We start from the raw sequence: 22,481 nt of genomic DNA on the forward strand, positions 1-22,481 counted from the left end.
AAACAGAAAAACTTGACATTGTGCATAACAAACAATTTTTAAAAATTTAACAGGCTAATGTGTAAATTGACAAAAAAAAAAAAAACTTTTACAGGCATTGTGTGGATGCACATGCGCATTTGCATACTGTTTAAATAATCGTCACCTCACACACAGCTTGTCTGAGCTGCTTTCTGTGTTGTTGAAATAAAACAGAATGTCATAAACCATGCCAACTTATTCTGCAATGTTTACTTGGGAGATTTTTCAACAAGCAGTTACTAAGGAAATAGTATTGTTTAAGATGATATAATGTTATCAGATTGGTTTTCTTGCTGAAAGTGCGTCCATGGCTGGTATTGAATGTGGGTTTCGACAGGCAGTTGCTTTCCCATTTTCAGTATACAGAGTACTGTACCAACCTACTTTCACTTATGATCTTGGCAAATAGAAACGTCTAAATTGGTTATAAAAGGCAGAATGGTATAAACACAAAATATTATGGATGAATTCATATGTTGTGTTATCACTGATGGCAATTCTATCTTTAGGGACATATTGATGAAAGTGGTTTAACAGCAATGAAAACAGCTTAAAGCTTCATTAGAACTCCATTCAAGGGTATACTTGAAATATTATTTTCCAATACCTTTTAAAAATACATTTTAAAAATAAACCTGTCATGTCCATTCAACACAATTAACCTGACAGCGATAAGGCACTGAAGATGACATCTAATGCTTGGACCTTGACTAAGAACCTAGATTTATATATTTTTATTTTGTGATGTGGGTATGTGGGTGACACCACATATACAGAGCCATTATAGTTGATTAGAATGTTGCCTGTTCTCATCCAGGAGCTAATGCTTTTAATAAAAACCTTCTAATGCCTCCTGAAAAGCAGAGGTCATGGTTAATTTCTGTTGTCAGATGACATTTCACACTGACCTGCCCTAGTGTGTGGCTTTGGGTAGAATCTTATCATCTGTGCTGAATACTAATAACATGGGCTTAGCATTAGACTTACATTCATTATTACATTTGTTAGAGTTTTATTAATTTAAATAAATACATGAAATAAGGTAGAACTATATCTAGAAATGCAGTGACTGGACCTTTTGTTATTAAATGGGTTAATATAAATGAATGGAATAATTACCATCACATTATCCAATTCAACTTGTAAAGCATTTTAGGACATAATTCTTGTCATTTGTCTATAACCAAGACTCGATCTAAGCTTAGTATTTTCTATGTGTTGTGCACTTTTCTCTAATATATTGTCCTCTTCTTCTTATTATTATTCTTTTGCCTGCTCCCGTTTGGGGTCACCAGAGTGGACAATTTCTCTCCCAATCTAACTTTGTCTTTCTTTGTCACTCCAACCTCCTGCATGTCCTCTCTCACCACATCGAGAAGCTTCCTCTTGGGCCACCACTTCCTCTTCTCCACCTCCTCATTCCTACTCTGCACATGTCCAAACCATTTCAATCTGACCTTTCTATCTTTGTCCTCAAACAGTCTTACCTGCACTGTCCCTTTAATATACTTATTACTCATTCCTAATCCTGTCCATTCATGTCACTCCCAAAGCAAATCGCAGCATTTTCAGCTCTGCCACCTTCAGCTCTGCTTCCTGTCTTGTACTGTATACATTCAATAATAATAATAATAATAATAACTTTTATTTTATATATATTTTATGTTCTGCTTCTTAGGCATAATTTTCTTAGTAATGGAAATCAGTTTTTGGGATTTGTTTTCCGGGGATACAGTATATTCTGGCACATACAAAAATGTGCCAGAAGTCACCAGATGAATGGAAGTCAGAGAATAATTTCCCCATTTTTATTTCTAGGGCACAATGATGGGGATTAGTGAAAAAGCACTTTTTTCCTTTTCTTTGCTTTCCTTCTTTAAAGTGGTACATGACAAAAGCTGAGCCAAAATTGTTTTCAGGAGCTTATGAGGTTGGAATAGAAGTAAGGCAGGTGATTGATCTCGGCTCAGTTGAAATATGGTAGATTCACTCCATTTAGAACCACACATCTAGTTCCAGATTTAATCATTTCAGTTGAGCCAGGAGGTCACCCATATTAGTGAATTTTAAGATTTGGCATGTACAATGCACTATGACGCTGGTATTTATTATTTTGAATATTAATTGCATTTTTTATCATAATAAACATTGAAACTAGGAATGTCATTTGTAACCTCTAAATGGTTGTTAATTAAAGTGCACATGACCTTTGCTGTTGTTCATCAGCATTTAACCACACAAACAACATAGACTAAAAGTTATAACTAAAATAAAATCCTACAATGTGATTTGTTTTGGATTTTTATTTTTCATTTGTCTATCATAAATGAGGTATACCTATGATGAAAATTACAGGCCTCTCTCATCTTTTTAAGAGGGAGAACTTGCACAATTGGTGGCTGACTAAATACTTTTTGCCCCACTGAAAATCCCTGCACTTACTTCTCACACCATCAGACACAGGTGGAGCAAAACTATGGCATCAGGGGCCGCAAAGGGGCCATGAAATTTACTTTGCAGAAGTGGAGACATTGGTTGGAGGGTGCCTAACACAAGGTTCTCTTCAACAGATAACAGATAATAAGAACCTGGCGTATATCCAGTCGTCTAAGTGCTTCGAACCACAGAAGCCAAGTGGTCCCTCTTTTTCACCAGGTTCGATTATACATTGTCGTACAGCCCTAAGAACCTGAAGGCCGATGCCTTGTTTAAGGGGCCCCCTTCTCAGGAACTAGTCACCTAGTCTATAATACAGAATCCGCAGATCATAGCCCTCGATCAAACACTCGATCAAATTTTAGGACCCTCCTTTCATGACTTTTCCTACTAGATCTGTGAGCTTAATCACCCAGCATGCTTACATTTTCAAAATCGCACCATTAAGTATATATATATGATACTTGGTGCTCGTAAACTAAGACAATGCACGTTTTTCAAGTCAATATATATATATATTGACTTGAAAAACGAGCATTGTCTTAGTTTACGAGCACCAAGTATCATAGTTCACGCATGCGCTTCTTGTTTTGACACCTAGCGTCACGTCATCACAAGTAAGCCAACGGTTTTTCTCTCTCTTGCAGCGGAATTGTAGGTAATCGTCTCTCCTGCTGGGTGAATACACACACATATACACACACACACACATTAAAGGAGAGACCGTTTTTAAAACCGTTTAAAAATTAGCAAGGAACATTGCTAGTTACTCTCGCGTGAGCGCATACTAACGGGATCACTACTGTAAAGTAAAACAACACCAAAAAAAAATAAAAAATTAAACAGCTCCTCACCATTGAAAACAGTCGCGACAGAGAAGAGTTTGTGTGTTTGTTTGGCAACCTGAGAGAAGGGGAGCTGTAAAGCCGAGACCTATCGTCTCCCCTGCTGGGTCTTAGTGCTTGCAGAGTGTTTGAGTGTGCGTGTGTGTTTGTGTCTGTGTAAGGCAAAGAGTTTGTGTGTTTGTTTGGCAACCTGAAAGAGGGGGGCTGTAAAGGCGAGCAAGCCCCCCCTTCAGCCCCCCTTCTCTCAGGTTGCCAAACAAACTATAATATACTATAATATAATTACTATCTGTTATCACTCAAATGAGGATGGGTTCCCTGATTGAGTCTGGTTCCTCTCAAGATTTCTTCCTATTGCCATCTCAGGGAGTTTTTTTACTTGCCACTGTCGCCGTCACCCTTGGCTTGCTCATCAGAGACATTTCATTTATATTTCATCTCATTATTATCTAGACACATTTTGTCACACATACACACTTCCAAAATTTTTCTTTTTTAAAAAATTTCTTTAATTTTTGTGAAGCTGCTTTGAGACAATGACCATTGTTAAAAGGGCTATAATAATAAAATTGAATTGAAATTGAATTGAATATTTTATAGCGCTGGGTGGAAGCCTGGGGTCACTAGAAAGGATGGCTCACCAGCCATGCCTAATTCCGCGGTCATTCGCATATCTGAGGGAGAGGCCACCTAACTAGTGAGCTTCGGAGTAAGCGAGGAGCGATATTGATTTGGGCACGCCCAGGTGCACGCCGTGACAGGCTATGTAAAATGAACCGAAACTTTGTGTATACTCACCTCACAGACATGAAAAAATAAATACTTATAGAAAGCGAAATATCTGCTTTTACTGTATATAACCTAATAGGAAAAAATTAAATGATGTAATTCGTATGAAAAGTGGATTTTTGGCCCATCCACTGCTGTCATCACCACAGCCGAAACCAAAGACGCACAGTATAATAAGCTCTTTATAAAGCAGACACTGTTTTTTTCTTTATTTTGTAATTTTTATCGTGTTTACATTGTACAAGGTATATTATTTTTTTCTTACAAATTACTGTAAATAAACTACATATGCAGTTGTTGATTTATCAGAAAGGACATTTTTATTTTTTTCAAGGTCAAGTTATAACGATTTTATTGTAAAACCTTTGTTGGCAAAATTGATTGCAACATACATTATTAAAAATAGCATGCACATTTATATATTTGCAATCTGCATACACATTTTCTGTTCCATGCATAGAATTTTTCCTGCTGATGGTAGGGTACTTAGTAATAATTAGTTTCAGTCAAATCATTAAAACTAACAATGGACTATGGCACTCTTTTGAGAAGGGGTTGGGAGGTGTTAATCGTTGGCTACTTGTTGCTCTTCCTTGCTGATTCATATTTCATCAAGGAAATCTTTTATCCAATATTTATTTATTCTCTACAAGGGCACTAACTGCGCAGACCAAACTGTTATCTTCTTGTACTGTTATAAAAATTCTAAATATAAACAGACAAACAAAATACAGCTTTTTTTCTCAGAGGTAAATGAAAAAGTGAAGTTGTTCAGCTGTTTATCAGCAGTGTTTGGTAAATCTTTGGTTTAGTTCTCCTTGCGTAGCCCCACGTCACTTCCACATTTCCCTCACTTTTCTTACATGATTATTATGTGCACATAAACAGTGAAACATTCTCCAGGTTTATAAAACGCAATAATAAAGCTTTATATCCTCAGTAGGGGTCATTACATTGTTTTGGCGATAGTTTCACGGAAGAGAGCTAATAAACAACCTAATGAATTTTCTCAAAACGTTATAATGTTAGGTAGAGCTTTCGTTTTTGTTATAGTACGAAGCCCCTAAATGGACAAAGGAGGAGCTCCCATTCAAAACAATAGGCGTTCAATTGACTGGTGAATCGCGTTAAAAGTAGGTGACACTGTCGCAGCGCTTCTAGTGTTATGGAAGGGGGAATAAAAAAAGGGGGAAAGTAGTGAAAGTGGTGTGTGCACGTGCAGATCTGGTGGCAGTGCCCAGCTGGCATGCGGGCACAGGTTGGGGAGCGATGGCAGTGGGCAGAATGGGTGGGCAGCAGCCCCTGCATGCACCATTGGCACTCTTCTTCCTGCTGACCTGGCCAGTCTGCCTTTCCTTGCCCTTTACTGGGTGTGGCCTCAGGTGGGAGTCCCTCTCAATGTCGGATGGCTGAACAGCTTTCCCAGCTGGGAACGGGGGCCTTAACATGGATACGCAGTGGTTTTCTCTTTGGCGGCAGGATGCCTAAGGCTGACTTTGTGTGGGAGTGCAAATGCCGTGGGAGCTTGTGCATCGTTTTTGTGGCTGTCCTTCATGTGGCGATCAAATGACTGCTTTCAGTTTCATTTTCTCTAAAGTCCCTGGGGAGTGTTACATCATCCCACTCGAGTGTCACTCTTCCGGGTTTTTCCAACTCTGCTTCAGCTTTTTAACACAATGAATTAGAATTGGCAATCCATTAGACGCATTGTGCCTCAGCCCTGCCAGATTCTAGCAGCCCTGCCACTTTGTGTCCCTTCAGAAGGGAAGGCTACCTATCTACTGAGGAGCGACAATAGATTGACCTTCTCGCCCATTACAGGCGGATGCCGTGACTCATATACAGTATAATCATGATTTCCTATTGTCTACATAAAATCATATATATGATCCCTAGTGTTTCCAGCCACACTAAGTATGAAATTAACAGATATTCTTTACAGGTGTAAGTACAGATTACAGTAAGTTTATTGCACGACATTATTACCATGATAAACACCATTTCGATTTTTTTTCAGGTTCAGTTTCACCGATGTAGTGGTGTTTAACTGTTTTCTTTTTAATTAAAAACTTCCTGCTTTCCTGTTTCCATCCTGTTATCAGTTTCTTTTGTGTTGCTAGAGAAAAAAAAGAACAATAAAGGGCATGGTAAATTAGTGCCTTTGAGTTTTAGAGACATTACATTTTCTGCTGAACAGTTCAAACCATTCTGTAAATCTGTCATTTATTCATGAGGCAGCTGTTTCAATGACATTTCAAATTGTCTTCCAAGGGCGAAATCCTAAATAATGAATATGACAGTGTTCTGAGATAATTACATATATAGTTTTTGTTTGCTCATCGAAATCAAAAAGGAAAGTTATATCAAGCATCATTGAAAAAAAAGTGTAATTAATTTGACTTTGGATCAAAAAGAGAAGAAAGAAGGAATTCTTTTCTTGTTTAAATTTTTCATGATAAAAAGGAATAGGTTGTAATAAACCAATGTTGTTACATGTTTACAATAATAATGATAATAAAAAAACAGAATGGTGCAGGCTGGATGAGACAGATGATATCCAATATCTATTAACAGCTTAATGTTCAAGTCAAACTGGGATTAGTGATGAAATTTCTTGTGAATGAAAACATATGAATCTTAAATTAGATTCATCTTCATTGTGCAAAGTACATGTACAGAACCAGTGAAATGCAGTTTACAGAACACTTTAAATATAGCACACGGATGATACTCTTAGCTGCAGTAAAACATTTGAAAGGCGCAAATATTTTTAAAGAAGGTCGTACATCTGTGAATGACGATCCTGCTCAAGGTGTGACAGAACCCACTGGCTTGATCACCTAAGGCATTCTGTTTTTGCAGGACAGTGCATGACCTCATAATGTCCACCGCACTACTTGCAAATTACAGTAACTCAGCTGGGAGTTATCGCCACATTCTCTGTACAGACTTGACCTCGCTCTAAGCGATTTCCATATGTTTGGGCCATTAAAGGATATCCTGCAAGGCTAACATTTCAGACGTGAAACAGGCAGTGTGCTTGTGGTTGTAGCATATTGAGAAAGCGTTCTACAGTACCTTGATGTATCAAAGCGCTATAGTAAAACACTGAAATAAGTGCATTAGTGTAGAAGGGGGTGATATAAAGAATAAAGGTAGTTTCTACTCTCAGAACTGTGTTCTGTTATTCTGCACAATCAAAAGTCCCAGTTTGACTTGTATACCCTACAATGCAAACTTTTAGCATTTAGCAATCAATTATACTGTATGTAGGTATGGCCTACTAACTATTATATTTAGAGTGAGTTGCATTCATGAGTTTTAATGGTCTAAGCACCTTGAGTCTGTATTGCTCTGCATAGCTTATGATTTTACAGTATGTTTCCTTTATGATACAGTAAGCAGAAATGTACAAACGTTTTGTTTAATCAAATCACATTTAATCATCATAAATACATACATATATTCCACATGATCAAGTTAAATAAACACAGTTTGTTTTCATGTATCTATTTGCTCAGGCCTGAATAAGTTCATCCAAACTGAACCTGTGTCACTGCTGTTCTGTAAAAGCCATATTAAGAATTTGCTTGTCTATAACACAAATTAACAATTATTATTTTATTTTATTTTATTCACTTTATTTGGGCAGTGTGATTTTTAATTTATTTATGTATTTTTTTCTCACAGCCAGTCCAAGAGAGCAAACTGTCCTCTTTGGGTGATTTAGTTCTGTCAATCACAACTACATTAGCCAATCATGATTGTTTTTGAGCTCATGTATATGAATAATATCAGGTTTTCCTCCAGATGTGCTCAGCATGTGACACAGCATTAGCAGTCCAAAAGATATGATGGTTGTTTTGGAGGAACCATGTGTTACCTTTCCCTGTTATGCTTTAGAAAAGAGCTGGCTAGTGGATTAAAACTGGCAAAAAGAGGACAAAAATGCAATACAGATTGTGTGTTTCACTTCATTATGTTTTCTTAATATATTCTGAAAAAGTTATTTTTTATATATTAGTACCCTGATTATGAGTGTGCATCAAAAGCAAGTCTTTAGATGTATTTACTTAAAATGCCAAAAAAGCCCATTAGTATGGAGTTCGATATATTGGAAGGAAAAATGAAAGAGATGTGAATTGACAAGAAAAAGCAAATATGTGGCCCTGATAAGAAAGGAGTCCTAGTTATTCTTTTATTTCCTAGCTATTTTTTGTTTCTAGTCTAATCAATCAGTCAAATTCTTTATTTCTCTGCTGTATAAAGTCATGCATTCTTTCCACTGCTGATTAAATGTCTGCCAGGTGCTGCTGACATTTCTATTGTTTTTTGATTGGGTGTGGGCTTTGTTGACATCTTTTTTCCCCGCTTTATTCTCAAAAGACGAAATCAATAAGCAGACAGACATTCATCTATGTATGTAATTTTTTAAATATGTATTAGTTTTTATGATTTTTTTTTTTATTTTCCTCTTTTTGTAATCATCTTTTACCTTACTGTTGCTATATAATTTGTTCCTTTTGTATCTGTCTTGGCAGAGACTGAAGGAGCTTAAGCAAAGAGAATTTGCACGCAATGTCTCATCTAAGAGCTGGAAGGATGAAAAGAAACAAGAGAAAGCACTGAAACGCCTCCATCAAATTGCCCAGCTTAAGCAGCAAAGGTATGGGTGAGACCGCACCACATTTGCCATATAGTGTGCTTCTCAAAGCCTTTAAAGAACAAATCTCATAATACTTCAGTTCACTTCATATACAGTAAAACCTTGGATTGCAAGTAACTTGGTCTAACAAGACAAGCAGAAAAAAAATCACATAAGCAGAGCAATGTCTCTCTCTGTCCCTCTCTCTCTTGCATTGCTGGATTGTGGATAATCATCTCCCATGCACCCATGTATTGTGACCACATATGTGTGTGCATATTATGACCATATGTGTGTGCATGCCTTTTTTTAAAGGTTAAAAAGGCTGTAGCTGTGCAGGAGAGCGGGATAATTTGTTTAACAACAATGCAGTGTCACATTTCCACAAAATTCTCAAAAGGAGGAAAAAGCAAGTTTCATTAGAGAGGTTCCTTTTTAAAGTTGCACAAAAAAAAATCAGTGAGCAGACAGAGAGCAGTAATTCTGTTTTTGTGTGTGTGAGAAAGTCGTCCTGAACATTTTAGTTTTTTTTTTTTTCTTTCCTGCTCTGTCATTCCCATTTCAATTTGGAAAGACTGTTAATTAGCTGATCAGTTAAATCAGTCATGCTGGGAGTTGAGAAAGTACTAGCAAGGTCTCCGGGACCAAGTTTGAGAACCACTGATATACCACAAATATATTATATTTCCCCCAAAAAATAATATGCAGTATATTATTATTATTGTATATAGGGATTCTGTTTTTAAAAACAAGAATCCATAAACTTATATCAGTGTACTTTAATAGAGATGCAGTATCAATTGCAGGAAAATATAATAGTATTATAAAATGTAGTATAAAATGATAGGGGACTTTCCTCTGTCCTCTTTTATCAGCAATGCAAGCATTACTCTGAGGCTGTATGAGGGGAAACAAGTATATATACATGCAAAACGAATACGGATGGGTCTGTAATTGCTATCTGTGTGTTCTATGTTTAACAGTGACAAGGAAAAAAAGACAAAGTTAACAGTTTCACCCCAAGATCAAAAGGAAGAAAAACTAAGGCTTGATGGGAACGAACCAACACCCAAAAACATCCTATGCCAAGATCAGAATCCAAGCTCTCCCTCCCCAAATGTAACAACCAAAATCCATCCACCTTTGTCAGTGCGTAAAAATCAGTGCTCTGTTCGGGTTAAGTGTTCCTCACTGCTAGCTCAGACGCCCAGAGGTCACCGGCATGCCAAGGCAGGAATCTCATTTTGTTTCTCCAAACGGGCTCACCTAAAGCTGGACTCTTGTGCATCAGTGTTCACTGATGCATTGGATGAAACTAGCGATCACCAGGAAGTCCAGAGACAGCAGCAGAAGTTGGCGCTGCAGGCCCTCTTGTCCCAATCTCCCTCACCCACACAAGATGATCATCATGTCCACCTGGATCCAATGCCACTAAACACTTCCTCTCAGAAGGAGACAGACCCGACCACTCAGGAAGGTAGTTTGGAGATGCAAGTGATGTACTGCACCATAGAGGCAGAGAGAGAAAGTTGTCCTGAAAAATGTGCTCCAGAATTTGAGATACAGCCAGCTAGTTCAACAGATAGGGCAGCTAATGATGAAAGGTCTTATGAATGCTTGATGGAGAGAAGCAGCCTGAAGAACCCAGGCCCTACTGTTAACACAGTGGGACATAAAAATATGACTCCAGGCCAACTCAATGCACATTACTCAAAACATGACTTACAAAGAAGTAATGAAATGGATACATTAATGACAGAGAACTGTTTACGTGAAGGTGACCTAAGAAGCAAAACTTTCTTAAATGTTGTTGGAAAGGATGGAACTAAGCTAAAATGGCCTTGCCAGCTTGTGCAGTACACCTCAGATGAACCCCGTGTGTCGTACAGCTGCAATCCACTTTTTCTGAATTTCAAATCCACAGAAGGCAAAGAGAAACACATAGGTACAGGGAAGACAAATGTGTGCAATGTCTCAGATCAACCCGACAGAGCCGTGGAACAGACCCCAAATACTACTCAAGTTGATTTAGGCATTTTAAAACCAAAGAAACATAAACATCGGAGGAGAGGAAGAATTCATATGTGTCAAATAGATGCTGTTAGGAGACACAGAGTGGCCTGTGCACTTAGCAGTTTTTCCCAATCACCTTCTGAAGGACAATTAGAATTCAAAAGCACGGCAGCTAGCAAACTGCGCATCAAGCAAAATTGCGGAGACAAGAGGCAAAAACTCAGGAAAAGAAAGAATTCGGAAGATGAAACACAACAACTGCACTTGAAAAGTATAATCGTAAATGCGTTTTCTGCCCCACAACGTCGAAGAAGGAAGCGTCAGAGGTTGCCTCCTGCTCTTCGACTGGCGAGACGCAAAGCTTTTTTGCATGCTTCCATACAGTCTTCTGCTGGAAGTAGGGATAAATACCAGTGGTGCAGAAACTTCTGCAAATCTAAACAAGATGACAGTGTGACTCCCCTCAAGTCAAGCTCATGGCATGTGTTGTCAGAATTAAGGTCCGATGGGGAATTTCCTGCTTGCCATTGGCAAAGGCGTTGTACGTCTTCATCAGCTTCCTCCTATCCCAGGAGGAGAAGATATAGTCAGCCTTGTTCTTACATAAGAAAATCAAATTACAACTTCCCAAGTTATAATTACAGTCAGATGTCAAACAGTCCAGACAAAGATACTGGACCCAAAGAAAAGTTCCACAATTACAGAGACTCAGAAATCTACAAGAAAAGAAACTACTATGGAATTTGTGACAGACGCTGTATTGTGAAACAGAAATATGCTATTAGAAAGCATAAAAGGCACCTCAGGGAGAACAGATATCCAGATTGCCATAATCATGCCACAAAAAGAATTTGTTTTTATAGAGTTTATAAGGATGGCGATGATCAACATGACACAGAAAGACACTGGTGGTACAAGAGACCAAACCCTGATCTAAGGAGGTATAAAGGAAGAAGCAGATATTGGCTAAGATCAGTCGTGAGTCACGAGCAGGGAAATGAGCAGTCTGGTCCTATGTTAAGACATAGTCCTGCTTCTTCTAGTATCACCAGCATTTCAGACATTAGTGGAGAATCTGGTTCTTATATTAAACAATCCTCTCCTGGGCAGAATGACATAAAATGTCCAGCAGAGAAATCTGCCAGGACAAAGCATTTTTATTCAAGAGACAATGCACCAAGAGAAAAGAGTCTGTCACCAAAATCAGCATCTATTGATAGACCAGAGGCAGTGAAATCAGAGCTCCAACCTGTTATTTCTGATTTTGGGGGGAAGCTAAAATCTGCTGCACAAAACTTGAAATCTTTTCCTTTGACAGAGCAGAGCCCATCTTCTGACAAAAAAGTCTCAAATAGCAGAATATGTGCTCTTTCACTCCCCTTGATTGGAAAACTTCCCTCAATAAAGAAAGGAATTAAACAAGCAGGAATGCACAAAGAGAAATGTAGCAGTAGTAGTTGGGGTAACCAAGTTAAAACATTTCTAAATGGCAAATCAAAACCTGAATGCCAAGGAGTATTTAAAACTGCACCTATAGCCATGCAAAATTCAACTTTACCCCAAGTAAGTCCATCTTTAACTGATCAGAGAACTGCAGAACATTTTGGAAGCTCGGAAATACAGAAAGATGCATCCATCTCTCATGAAAACCTCATCAGCATTTTGGGAAAGACATCAGACAAAACCTCAGCTAATCTGCTGCAAAGCTCCTCCATCTTTCCCTTAACAGAGAAACCGATTACTTTCACAGAGGAAGAGATTGACAAGTACAGACTCCTCCAACTTCAGGCGCAGCAGCATGTGCAACAGAAACACCTCCAAGAGCAACATGACATGCCAAGAAGTTCAATTGTTGCTCAAATGAACCAACTACCAGTTCCTGGTCCTGAGCCTTTAAATCAGACTAGTCAAGCTCCCTGTCTCTCATATACCATAAATCAGCATGGGGCACTTTCAACATTCTCTTCCTTCATTTCCTGTCCTTCAGCCTGCTTGGCATCCTGCAGCTCCCCATCTACCCAGACTCCTCTTTGTCCCACTTTTCCACAGCCCCATTTCACCCCTTTTCCAATTCCTGCTGTGTTCTATCAAGCTTCCCCTGCAGTAATGCTGGCAACACATCCTCTTCATTTTATTTCAGCAGCACCATTCCACCATTCACATCTTCATTCTCATATCGCTGGCCTAACATTTCACCCCCAACCACATGCCTCATTACTCCCCTCTGTGATTACTCCAGCAGCCATGGTAGCTGGAAGGAATCTGCAAATCCACCCTACAGCCCCACAGCCCATGTTCCCTCATCACGATCTTCAGCAGCACCCTGGTATTGCTAGCTAGGTTTGGTGAAGAAAATAAATCTTAAAAGCAAAGAAGAAAGTTATAATGTGACAAAAAGTGTTATTGGATTATGATCTAATGCTTTTTGATGCTTTTTTGATTTTGCCAAAGGTTTTAGTGTTTTGCTTGTCTTCTCGGTTATTTTATTATAATTGTATCAGTGTCTGTCTGCTATTTATCTCAATGGCAGTGCAGTCAGCACTGGCCTCCATATTCTCCGTAACTCTAATTTTCTTAAGTTCAACTGATGGGAAAATGTTTTACCTGGTTTAATCTGTGATGAAACCTTTAGGTGGATATTAATTTCATTCAAGTTCATTTTGGTTAGTGCACTGCAATGATTATTTGCATGTCATAAAGCAGTATTGGGGGATTATTTTTATTACATCCACGCACTAGAAAGAAGTCAGATTGCCAAAAACAAATGTGTAGACCTGGGCATGTAAAAGAATGAAATGAAGAATGAAGAAAGCTTACACTGCAGAAATGGAGAATGAAGAAAGCTGAAAGTGACTTGTTGTGTCCTAAGACTATTCTCTTTGTTCTATTACATCTTTCCGTGCAGTTAAGTGAGGCAAAAGACTGACTTAATAGACTATAAATTACAGAGTTGTAATAATGCAATAATACAGTTTTCAATCTATTCAAAGGTCTAAGACCTTCAATAGTATTTATGTACTGTACTTTGTAATGGAAAATACATTTACAAAATGTGTTTTAACAACATAAGGTGTGTACAACCTGCACTTGTCTGAATTATGTATGTTCCAGAGACTTTGTATTTACTCTTATTTTGTTAGAGCCAAACATTTTGTGACTTATAAGATAATGTCATCATAATAAATTTAATGTAATTTATAGAAAACTCTGTATATTGTCATTGCTACTGTTTGAGAAAAAAATGAATTAGACTTATTGTACCATATGATTTCCAGTGTACACCTTAAATGTAAATAAATAGTTCTATCAAATGTTTATGGTCCAACATGTCATTTGGCGAAATGCCACAGGCATGAAATATTTTTTTTCATTGATTAGGTAAAGTCATGGGCAATTTATACAAAAGTATAACATATTAGTTTTATATTAGCAGTCAAGGATTGCTAAGGTGTCTTCCTCCTGAGTCAGTGAATACCTCTATCTCCAGTAACCTCTTTTCTGGTCAGGGTCGTGATGAATCTGGAAACCAGGCACGTCCACAGATAGACTCCAGGTGGGGCTCTAACACCTGCCCTTTTGTGTTCTGACTTCATAAGTGCCATTTTTGCAGAACATTTTTCTAACAGTTTTTATTTTTATATTGCAGGGGTATTAAATGTAATGATATTTTAGATCTTCTCATCTAACCTGGTTACAAAACTGACAGAAGAATTTGAGTTCTAATTCCGAGACATTACATCAGCCCCTGTCCCTTGTCCCTGCCCAATCGACTTGCATACCAGAGCAACCAAATCCTGCAGCTTCAATGGCCTGCATAGCAGCACTTAGACACATTTTCCTGACCTGGCTGAGTAATTTTGTGACAGGTAATGATACTGTGCCCTAAGCCAGTAGCCCAATGTGAAATAACAGTGACAAAGAGTTTAAGAGGCAGTGAGAGAAAGAGGTGAAGGATGTCTGTAAGAGGGAGGGAGAGAGAGAGAGAGAGAGAGAGAGAACAAAAGAGAGTAGCACTGTCCCTCACCTATGTTTCCTTCTACAGCGGGTCCACTCAGCTGCCCACCATTTGTGTTCATACTGTACCATTTTTATCATTAAAAGTCTGCAGGGGTTTTGGGGCCCTGAAGACGTTCTGACATGTCCTGACATTTGTGTATTTTTCAGTTACTTACATTATAAACAAAAAAATGACTAATTAAAAGTCTAATTACACTGTATTCAGCACAAACTGGCCTATAATAATATGTAAGCAGGATGTATGTACAAGTTTGTATATTGGATAAAATAACAATATGCATGATTAACGGGAAAAAAAGTCACTGAAATAAGACCATAAAACACATTCATAACATTTGTGTACAAGACTTTTGTGACCTGGATCTTGTAGCCTGGAGAAGGTGTGTATGGTCATCATTAATGCTGTAATTCACACCAGAAGAGACAAAGACCCACATACCTCACAGTATGTGAGTGAGGGAAGTGCTACAGAGAAAATAATTTGAGGACAAATACATATTTCTTTGTTGTTTATTTAGAATAACTCTAGATTCATTTACAAGAATCTTAGGATTAGTGCAAGATAACATTCAGGGTAAAGCTGCAACAGGAACTGCAGCAAGAACAAACAACTTGAAGCCCCACCTAGTTGGCTTGGCTTTCATGTACTGTACTGTGTCATTCTGGTTTGTGCTTTGCATTTTCTTATCCACAGCTAAATTCCTTCTAGGATGATAGATAGCTTTGCAACCATGACAGATAGTTTCCATAAGAGGTCTAACCCTGAACAGACGATCGTGTTTGGATGTGCCTCACTTCCTGTCAGTCTCCTTGCCTGCATCTGGGTGACTAATGTGCACATTCCAAGAAATCGTCCGGTATCTGTCTCTTGACATAGCAGTATCTGGAAAAGTTACTGTCAAAATACACTGAGGCAGCATCAAGGCCGACATGCTTTGCGGGTAAAACAAAACTGTGCAAAATCATATTGTGCATCTAGCAGCAGTAACTCTGCAGAGAAGAGGTGATTGGTTAAGCAGGATAGTACTGTAGATACCATGTGTTATAAATGTCCTGATAGTGAACATTGCAAGACTATTGTCAATGTGTAAATAAAGATTTGTAAATATATATATATCATTATACATTTGAGCAAATAAGAGTTGCTTCATTTTACAAATCTGATGAGTGTCTCCATGAGTGTTCATATAAATACATACATAAAAAGATGTGATATTGAGGGTAACTTTTTTTATATATACTGTAAGTCAGTGTTGGTTAGGTGCACTTTTTTGGTGTTGTTTTTTTTTTATGCTTGATGTCTGTGCATGACCCAGCAGGAAGCACCCCAGACTTGCGCAGGGCAACATGCATACAGTACGCCTAAGAACACTGGAGTAGTGGTAACATAATCAATTAAACTAATGTCATATTTATGGAAGGTGAGAGAAAACCGACAACTGAGAAACATCTCAAGATATCAAAAAATACAGACAGTAATGTGACCTCAAGACTGAACCAGAGACCAGCAAGCTGTGAATGTGCAACACTAATCATTTTCTCCCTCATTCAGCCCTTTGTAGCTGTCACCAGGTGAAACTGCTTTAGAGACTTCTGTCAGCACTCTTTTAGTAAATCCATAATCTAGTCTCACAGAGCACAGAGTTCTTTGGAACAGCTCCTGGAATTTCTTTCGGAAACTCCAGGGACTAGAATTTCCCAAAAGGCATTTTTTTGCTAGCATTACTTTTACAAATTTAAATAAAAGTCACAAAGCACTTTGTCTTCTTAGAGCAAGCATTCAAATGGCTGAGGTTTAGAGTTTTTGACAGTATTTCTTAGCAAATGCCACTCAGTATATGATTTAAATAATAAAGACATATTTTAGCAAATGATAATCAGTTAATAGCTGAAAAACTACATCCACTCTTGTATTCTGTACTATTAATATTTCTATGCATTAGTGCTAAGGGGCCCAAACCTGTTCCAGCATTACAATGTCCCTATGCACATATATATTGCAATGTAAGTGGCCTGCCTAGTACCTGACTTCAATCCTACTTAACTATTAAAGTATGAACCACATGCCATCATTTGTCATCAGTACCTGACTTTATCAATGTTCTCATGACTGAATGCGCATCTCCCACTAAAACATTTCAGAATTTATTTAAAAGTCTTCCCCCGAAGAGTGAAGGTTATTATATCAGCAAAAAAGGACTAAATCTGGAGTTGAATGTTCAACAAGCACATATAATTGGTCAGGTGTCCATACTTTTCATAATATAGTGTATAACAGAGTTTCCCCAGATTTCCACAAATTTTATTTTAGTAAACGGATAAAATGTGTAGGAGACACATACTTTGGTCTTGATGTTTATGTCTTCTGCACTAGAGTGAGGATTAAAAGGTAAATGCCCCCTCTTGCTTCACATGACAGGTTGAATGGCATTTGCTCAACATAGCAACATAGCTTCTTTAAGGCTCAATGGTGGCTTGAGTTTATTTTTTTCTGGAGCTTTGTAATTCTTTAAATAATTTATGGAAAGATTTTTTTTTTACTTGACTAAAATGCACTAAAGTTAAATTTCCTAGATATGTTAACGCAAATATTCGTATTAATACAGTATGTGAGGGTATACATTCCTTAAATACTGTTTATGGCTGGTGACTGTGAATGTGACAGGGTTTGTGGGAATTCACTGCTGAATGTAATATAAGGCCAATCTGGCAATTATGTGGCACTAATTCAGCATGCATGATCATCTTACCTCTTATTTGATGTTTGGGACGGTGGGACTTCTGGAATGTCATCAAAAGGAAGATGGATGGTCACAAACCATCAAGCAATGCTAAGCTGATTGCTTTTTAGCAAAAAGAGTGGTATAAAATTACCCAACAGCAATATAAAAAAAAAAAAAAAACTGGTGGAGAGCATGCCAAAACGCATGTAAGGTGTAATTGCAAATTGGGGTTATTCCACCAAATACTAATTTCTTAAATGTTATTTAGCCAAAGCATTAACACTATTTGTTTACGAATTATTTGCATTTTGTTTCATTTGAATTATGTTATTAAAGCTCTGCAAATACTGCATGATCTTGGGTTATTTTGTGTTATGTGTTGTGATGTTGGCCTTTAAATTTACACTCCAAATAACAATAGTTATATTTTGTATTTAGAAGAAATATTGTCAGCACTTTACAAAAATGAAAAAAAAACTGTTCATCTTACCAATACATTCACCTGTAAGAAAAAAACACAAGGAACTGATTATATATACACTATATATCTCCTTTGGTAATTTACACGAAACCCACCAATTCAGCATAAAGCCATCACAGTATGTGTTTTTAAACAGCAAATCAGAAAAGTGTGATGTGTAACACACAATGTTTGACAGATACACATCAGAAATACCCTGCATATTGAACAATAATTAAGGTGTTAAACTGAGTGTTAAGAAGATTTTGCAAGGCATGCATATCTGCTATATGGCTTTAAGGGTAAAGAGCTTCTGAATCTTGCTGTCTCCCCAGTTTATTGCCATTTACTGCCATTGTTACTGTATGTACACTTGTTGCATTTTATTTATGTATAGATACCTACAGTACCACCTGTTTTTTTTTTTTTTTTCCTTACCATTGTGGGTCCCAAACTGTACTTCTCACACTTCACACCCCGTTCACACTTCACACTCTCTTAAATACCCTGCTTTCACCTCTGGTACTACCTCTGCTACCAGGTGAAAAACACGACAGCCACATTCACGTAGATGGTTTAGCATGGAAATATGGCAACATTGTTGGGCCTCAGCATCATATATGAACGGAGAAGAAATGTGTAAAAAAGAAAAAACCTCATTGCCGAATGGGAGCCTGACGTTTTGAGATGTGTTGTGTCATGAGGTTTTAACAACAATAGAGAGTTAGCAGCTAATCCACTAATATCTTGAGTTGATTGAGTTGATCGACAGAGTGGATCAGACACGCAGAGCCAGGCTTTTTTTTCTTTATTATTATTGTTGGATTACATTAATATATATCAGAGTACAACTGACAGTCCTGAGCTGAGATGCAGTAAGTTGTAAAAAATAACCTTTATTTCTGACAAATCCTGCATTTTACATATATGTACATTTCTTGAGTAGTTTATCAGAGAACATCTACTACATTTTAGAGAAAATATCAGTACTTTTTACTACACTACATTTCTGGAATATCGCCACCTGCTGCTTAGGTGCCTGTTTAGTTAGAAATGTTAGTAAATTAGGGAGACCGCAAGCTCTGAGCAGAATGCAGCAAAATGCTTTTGGTGAGTGATGTAAGTGTTCAGGGCTCACAGCTTATATCATTTAGTTCATTCACACTTAATGTTTTAAAAGCAAAGCAACCAATGCACATGGTAAATCTCAAACTAGATGTCAATGCTGTTGTGTTAAACGTCATGCCCATTCTGATAGTAGAAAGCAGTGCACTGCTTGAAAGCAAATTCAGAGGTGGCTTATCACCAAATTCATGGTTTATGGGTGAATTACAAATTGCCAGGAATAGTTCAATATCGAGAGGGTCTTGTTATTGTCTTTATTATTAACATTTCTGTGTGAAAGGGGCTAACAATGACCTTCTATTCATAATCTTTGATGCTATCATTTCTTTAAAAAAAAAATCATTTATCCCACAATTTATTTGTGATAATTTTTCATACAAAATGGATAAAACTTTTACTGATATGTGATCTAGCAGAAGTAAATTACAAGTTTTACCAATTTAGGTAATTTATATTACCTAAATAGCTTGTAATTAAGATGAAGTTAACATCTGTTTGCACAAGCTTTAAATGGTAACACTTACGACTGTTTACAGAATTGTACAAATATATATCATATAAAAATTAGGAAGCATTTCTAGTAATGCTAAGTTACCTGAAAACAATGTGGTACACAAGCACCTGTCAATAAATTAGACCCAGAATCACAAAAAACATATTTTAATATTGTAACATATTTATTGTCTTTTACAATGGAGATGTCCTTTAATATAACTAAATACTGTATCTTTCTTGCCAGTCTATTTTCTTTTTAATGATGACATTTCGATCCTTATACAGCTTAATTAACTCGGTCTTTCTCTTTCTCTCTCCCTCCCTCTCTCTCTCTCTCTTTTACACGCACACACATACACACACAAATTTACCTCATTTGTCAAGTTTGAGTCTCCCAGCAGCCATTTGTAGCATCAGAAATATTCTTTACACAATTTAAATTTTAATGTGACAAACAAAATGATGCAAACTCCAGCACTTTTTGTGGAGAGAATAGGGGGAAATGCTATTAGACACCAATCCTCTTTTCTTGATGCTTTTTCGACAATGTGCCACATACTCAACTTCGGTTCTGCATCATTAAACCTCAGAAGCAATTTACTGCCAAAAGTGCCTAATCACAGGAATGGGCCTTTCGCTCTGACATAAATCACACGTTGCATAGGCACTTTCATTTCTCACTAGTCCCCCTTTCATCTTCTTTCCATTTTTTGATCGTTCCATGCATTTCTTACTGATTTTCATGTTTGTTTATTTGTTTTTTTCTTACCGCCTTATTTCTCTGTAATAAACATTATTTATATCATCATTCCAATTTTGTGACTTGTCAAATTATGGTCTCTGTACCATGTGCTGCTTTGTTTTATGTGGTGTTTTTAGTTTAGTTTTGTCTTGTTGCCACTGGTCGTGCTTTCAGGTTCAACATCTCATTCACAAGCTTACATACTTGTTCTCTCACTCGCTCTCCCACTCTCTCTTTTTTGTCTGGCTGTTACAGAGCGGAAAACAAGTATGAAAGGGATGAAAAAGACCAGGACAAAGAAAGATGAGGGTACATTTACATGCTAGAGGGATAAAGAAATGAGAAGGAATAAAGTAGAATAGGTGGAGGAACAGAAGAGTAGGGGCAAAGGGAGAGATAAATTATGCTGTCACTGTGTTTCCTGCTGCTTGCAGATGACTGATTAAATCATATTTGGAAACTTCACAATGGGCCCCTCAGCCCAAGTGCCATCTTTTCACTGAATACTTAGATCCTCTGCATAACTTTATGTTCTTCTCATGTGTATGATTGGGTGAATTTAATCCTTGCCACCTAAATCAATTTTTCACTCACCACAAAGCCCCGGAAAATAAAAGAAATCTGGAATCATATAAGCTTTGTTCACCTTCTGGATGATCAACCTAAGAAACAAGCCTCAGGCACCTTTCTCTCTTTCTCTTTTTATTCAACGAAATAAAGAAATAGCTTCATGACAAAACTGCTATTACTTTGGCCTTATTCTGTGCAGTGCATGCGCCATATACCCATAAGTGAGACCACATCTTGGCCCTTAGTTTCCTACCGTTTAACAAAACAGAGGTTTGCAAACAGTCACAGATAAATAACCAGAAAAAACAGAAAATGTCTTTTTTCTTGTTAACACCCTTTCACCTTCAGTGAATTGGCTTGTACTCTAGGTAATTTATATTTGGTGCTTTATATAAAACCAGAAAACCCTTATTCAATGTCATTGATCAAAATAAATATTGCAATTAGTCCAATTTTTTTTTTTTATTATTGTAAATTGCTTAATAAAATAGTTTTTTTGTAACTGTAACGGGTACGACACTATGTGCACAGGCGGCACCATGGAGCACGGACACAAGGCGAGGAGTTCAAAGAGAAAAGGATTTATTTGGGAAAAAATAGAGAAGGAAAGGGTTAAAGGAGGAAAGACAGAAAGAAAAGGAAGGAATGGAGTGAAAGGTGCACGTGCAGGTCTGGGGGCAGTGCCTACCTGGCATGCGGGCATGCAGCTGCCGAAAGGTGGCGGTGGGCGGAGTAGCAGAAAGGAGCACTCCTGCACACTCCCTGAACGGTTCCTCTCCCGCTGTTGATGGCCAGCCTGGCCCCTCCCAGCTCTCTCTGGGCGTGGCCTCAGACGGGAGTCCTCACTGACATCTGTCGGCTGGGCGGCTTTCCCGGCTGGGATCGGGGCCTTAACACAGTCCTCCTCGCTGCCTTTTTCTCTTTGCGAGGGAGTGAAGGTGCCGCAGGAGTTTACGCCGTTCTTTCACGCACTGTCCTCAGTGTGGAGATCTAAGGACGGAATTTCAGTTTCCTTTTAAAAGTTCCTGGGGCGCGTCATATTGCCACGCTCGCTTGCCACTCTCTTATACTCCAGCGCACATCTCTTTAAGTTCTTCCCGGACCCCGGTCTAAACTCCGCACCTTGTTTTTATAATGCGGAGCAAGCCGAGATCCTATTAACATTAATTATCGCCAGCCTACATACAGTAGGGAACTTACGGAGTGAGCAAGGAGCGATAATAGATTTGGGTGCCGCCCATTAAAGGCGCACGCCGTGACAGTCACCTTAAAGGATTTTTTCAGCCGCCACAACTTGTGTGATCTGTTTGCTGCTTATAGTTGTGGTGTATTTTGGATTAATCTGACATGAGGCAAAACACTTTGACAAATGTCCAAGGAACAGTGGAATGCGGGACTGCTGTTTCAAGAAATCAGTTGCCAGTTGGACACATTTGTAGCTGATGCTTGTAATAGATGAAATTTTGAGGTTTTTAAAATATGCCTATTATATAATATAAATACCTGTTAATTACATATGTAAAAGGGGTGCTATGAACCCCAGACAGCCAAAAGGCATGGTAAGAATCATTTGCAAATACCTTATATTTGCATAAACATA

General features: G+C 37.9%; 1 protein-coding gene across 1 annotated transcript; it reads left to right on the plus strand.

The window, feature by feature from the left end:
- Window positions 1–9,659: 9,659 nt before the first annotated feature.
- Window positions 9,660–13,899, plus strand: LOC128514453 (G patch domain-containing protein 8-like). Its single transcript, XM_053488311.1, has one exon. It carries the CDS (start codon window positions 9,709–9,711, stop codon window positions 13,087–13,089), a length of 3,381 nt encoding a protein of 1,126 aa, XP_053344286.1. The 5' UTR covers window positions 9,660–9,708; the 3' UTR covers window positions 13,090–13,899.
- Window positions 13,900–22,481: the final 8,582 nt, after the last annotated feature.

Source organism: Clarias gariepinus, chromosome 26 (assembly GCF_024256425.1).
Source record: "Clarias gariepinus isolate MV-2021 ecotype Netherlands chromosome 26, CGAR_prim_01v2, whole genome shotgun sequence".
NCBI classification, from domain to species: domain Eukaryota; kingdom Metazoa; phylum Chordata; class Actinopteri; order Siluriformes; family Clariidae; genus Clarias; species Clarias gariepinus.

Excerpts from the sequence above, each read along its gene's own strand:
- LOC128514453 (XM_053488311.1), top strand. The coding sequence starts at position 9,709 with ATGTTTAACAGTGACAAGGAAAAAAAGACAAAGTTAACAGTTTCACCC.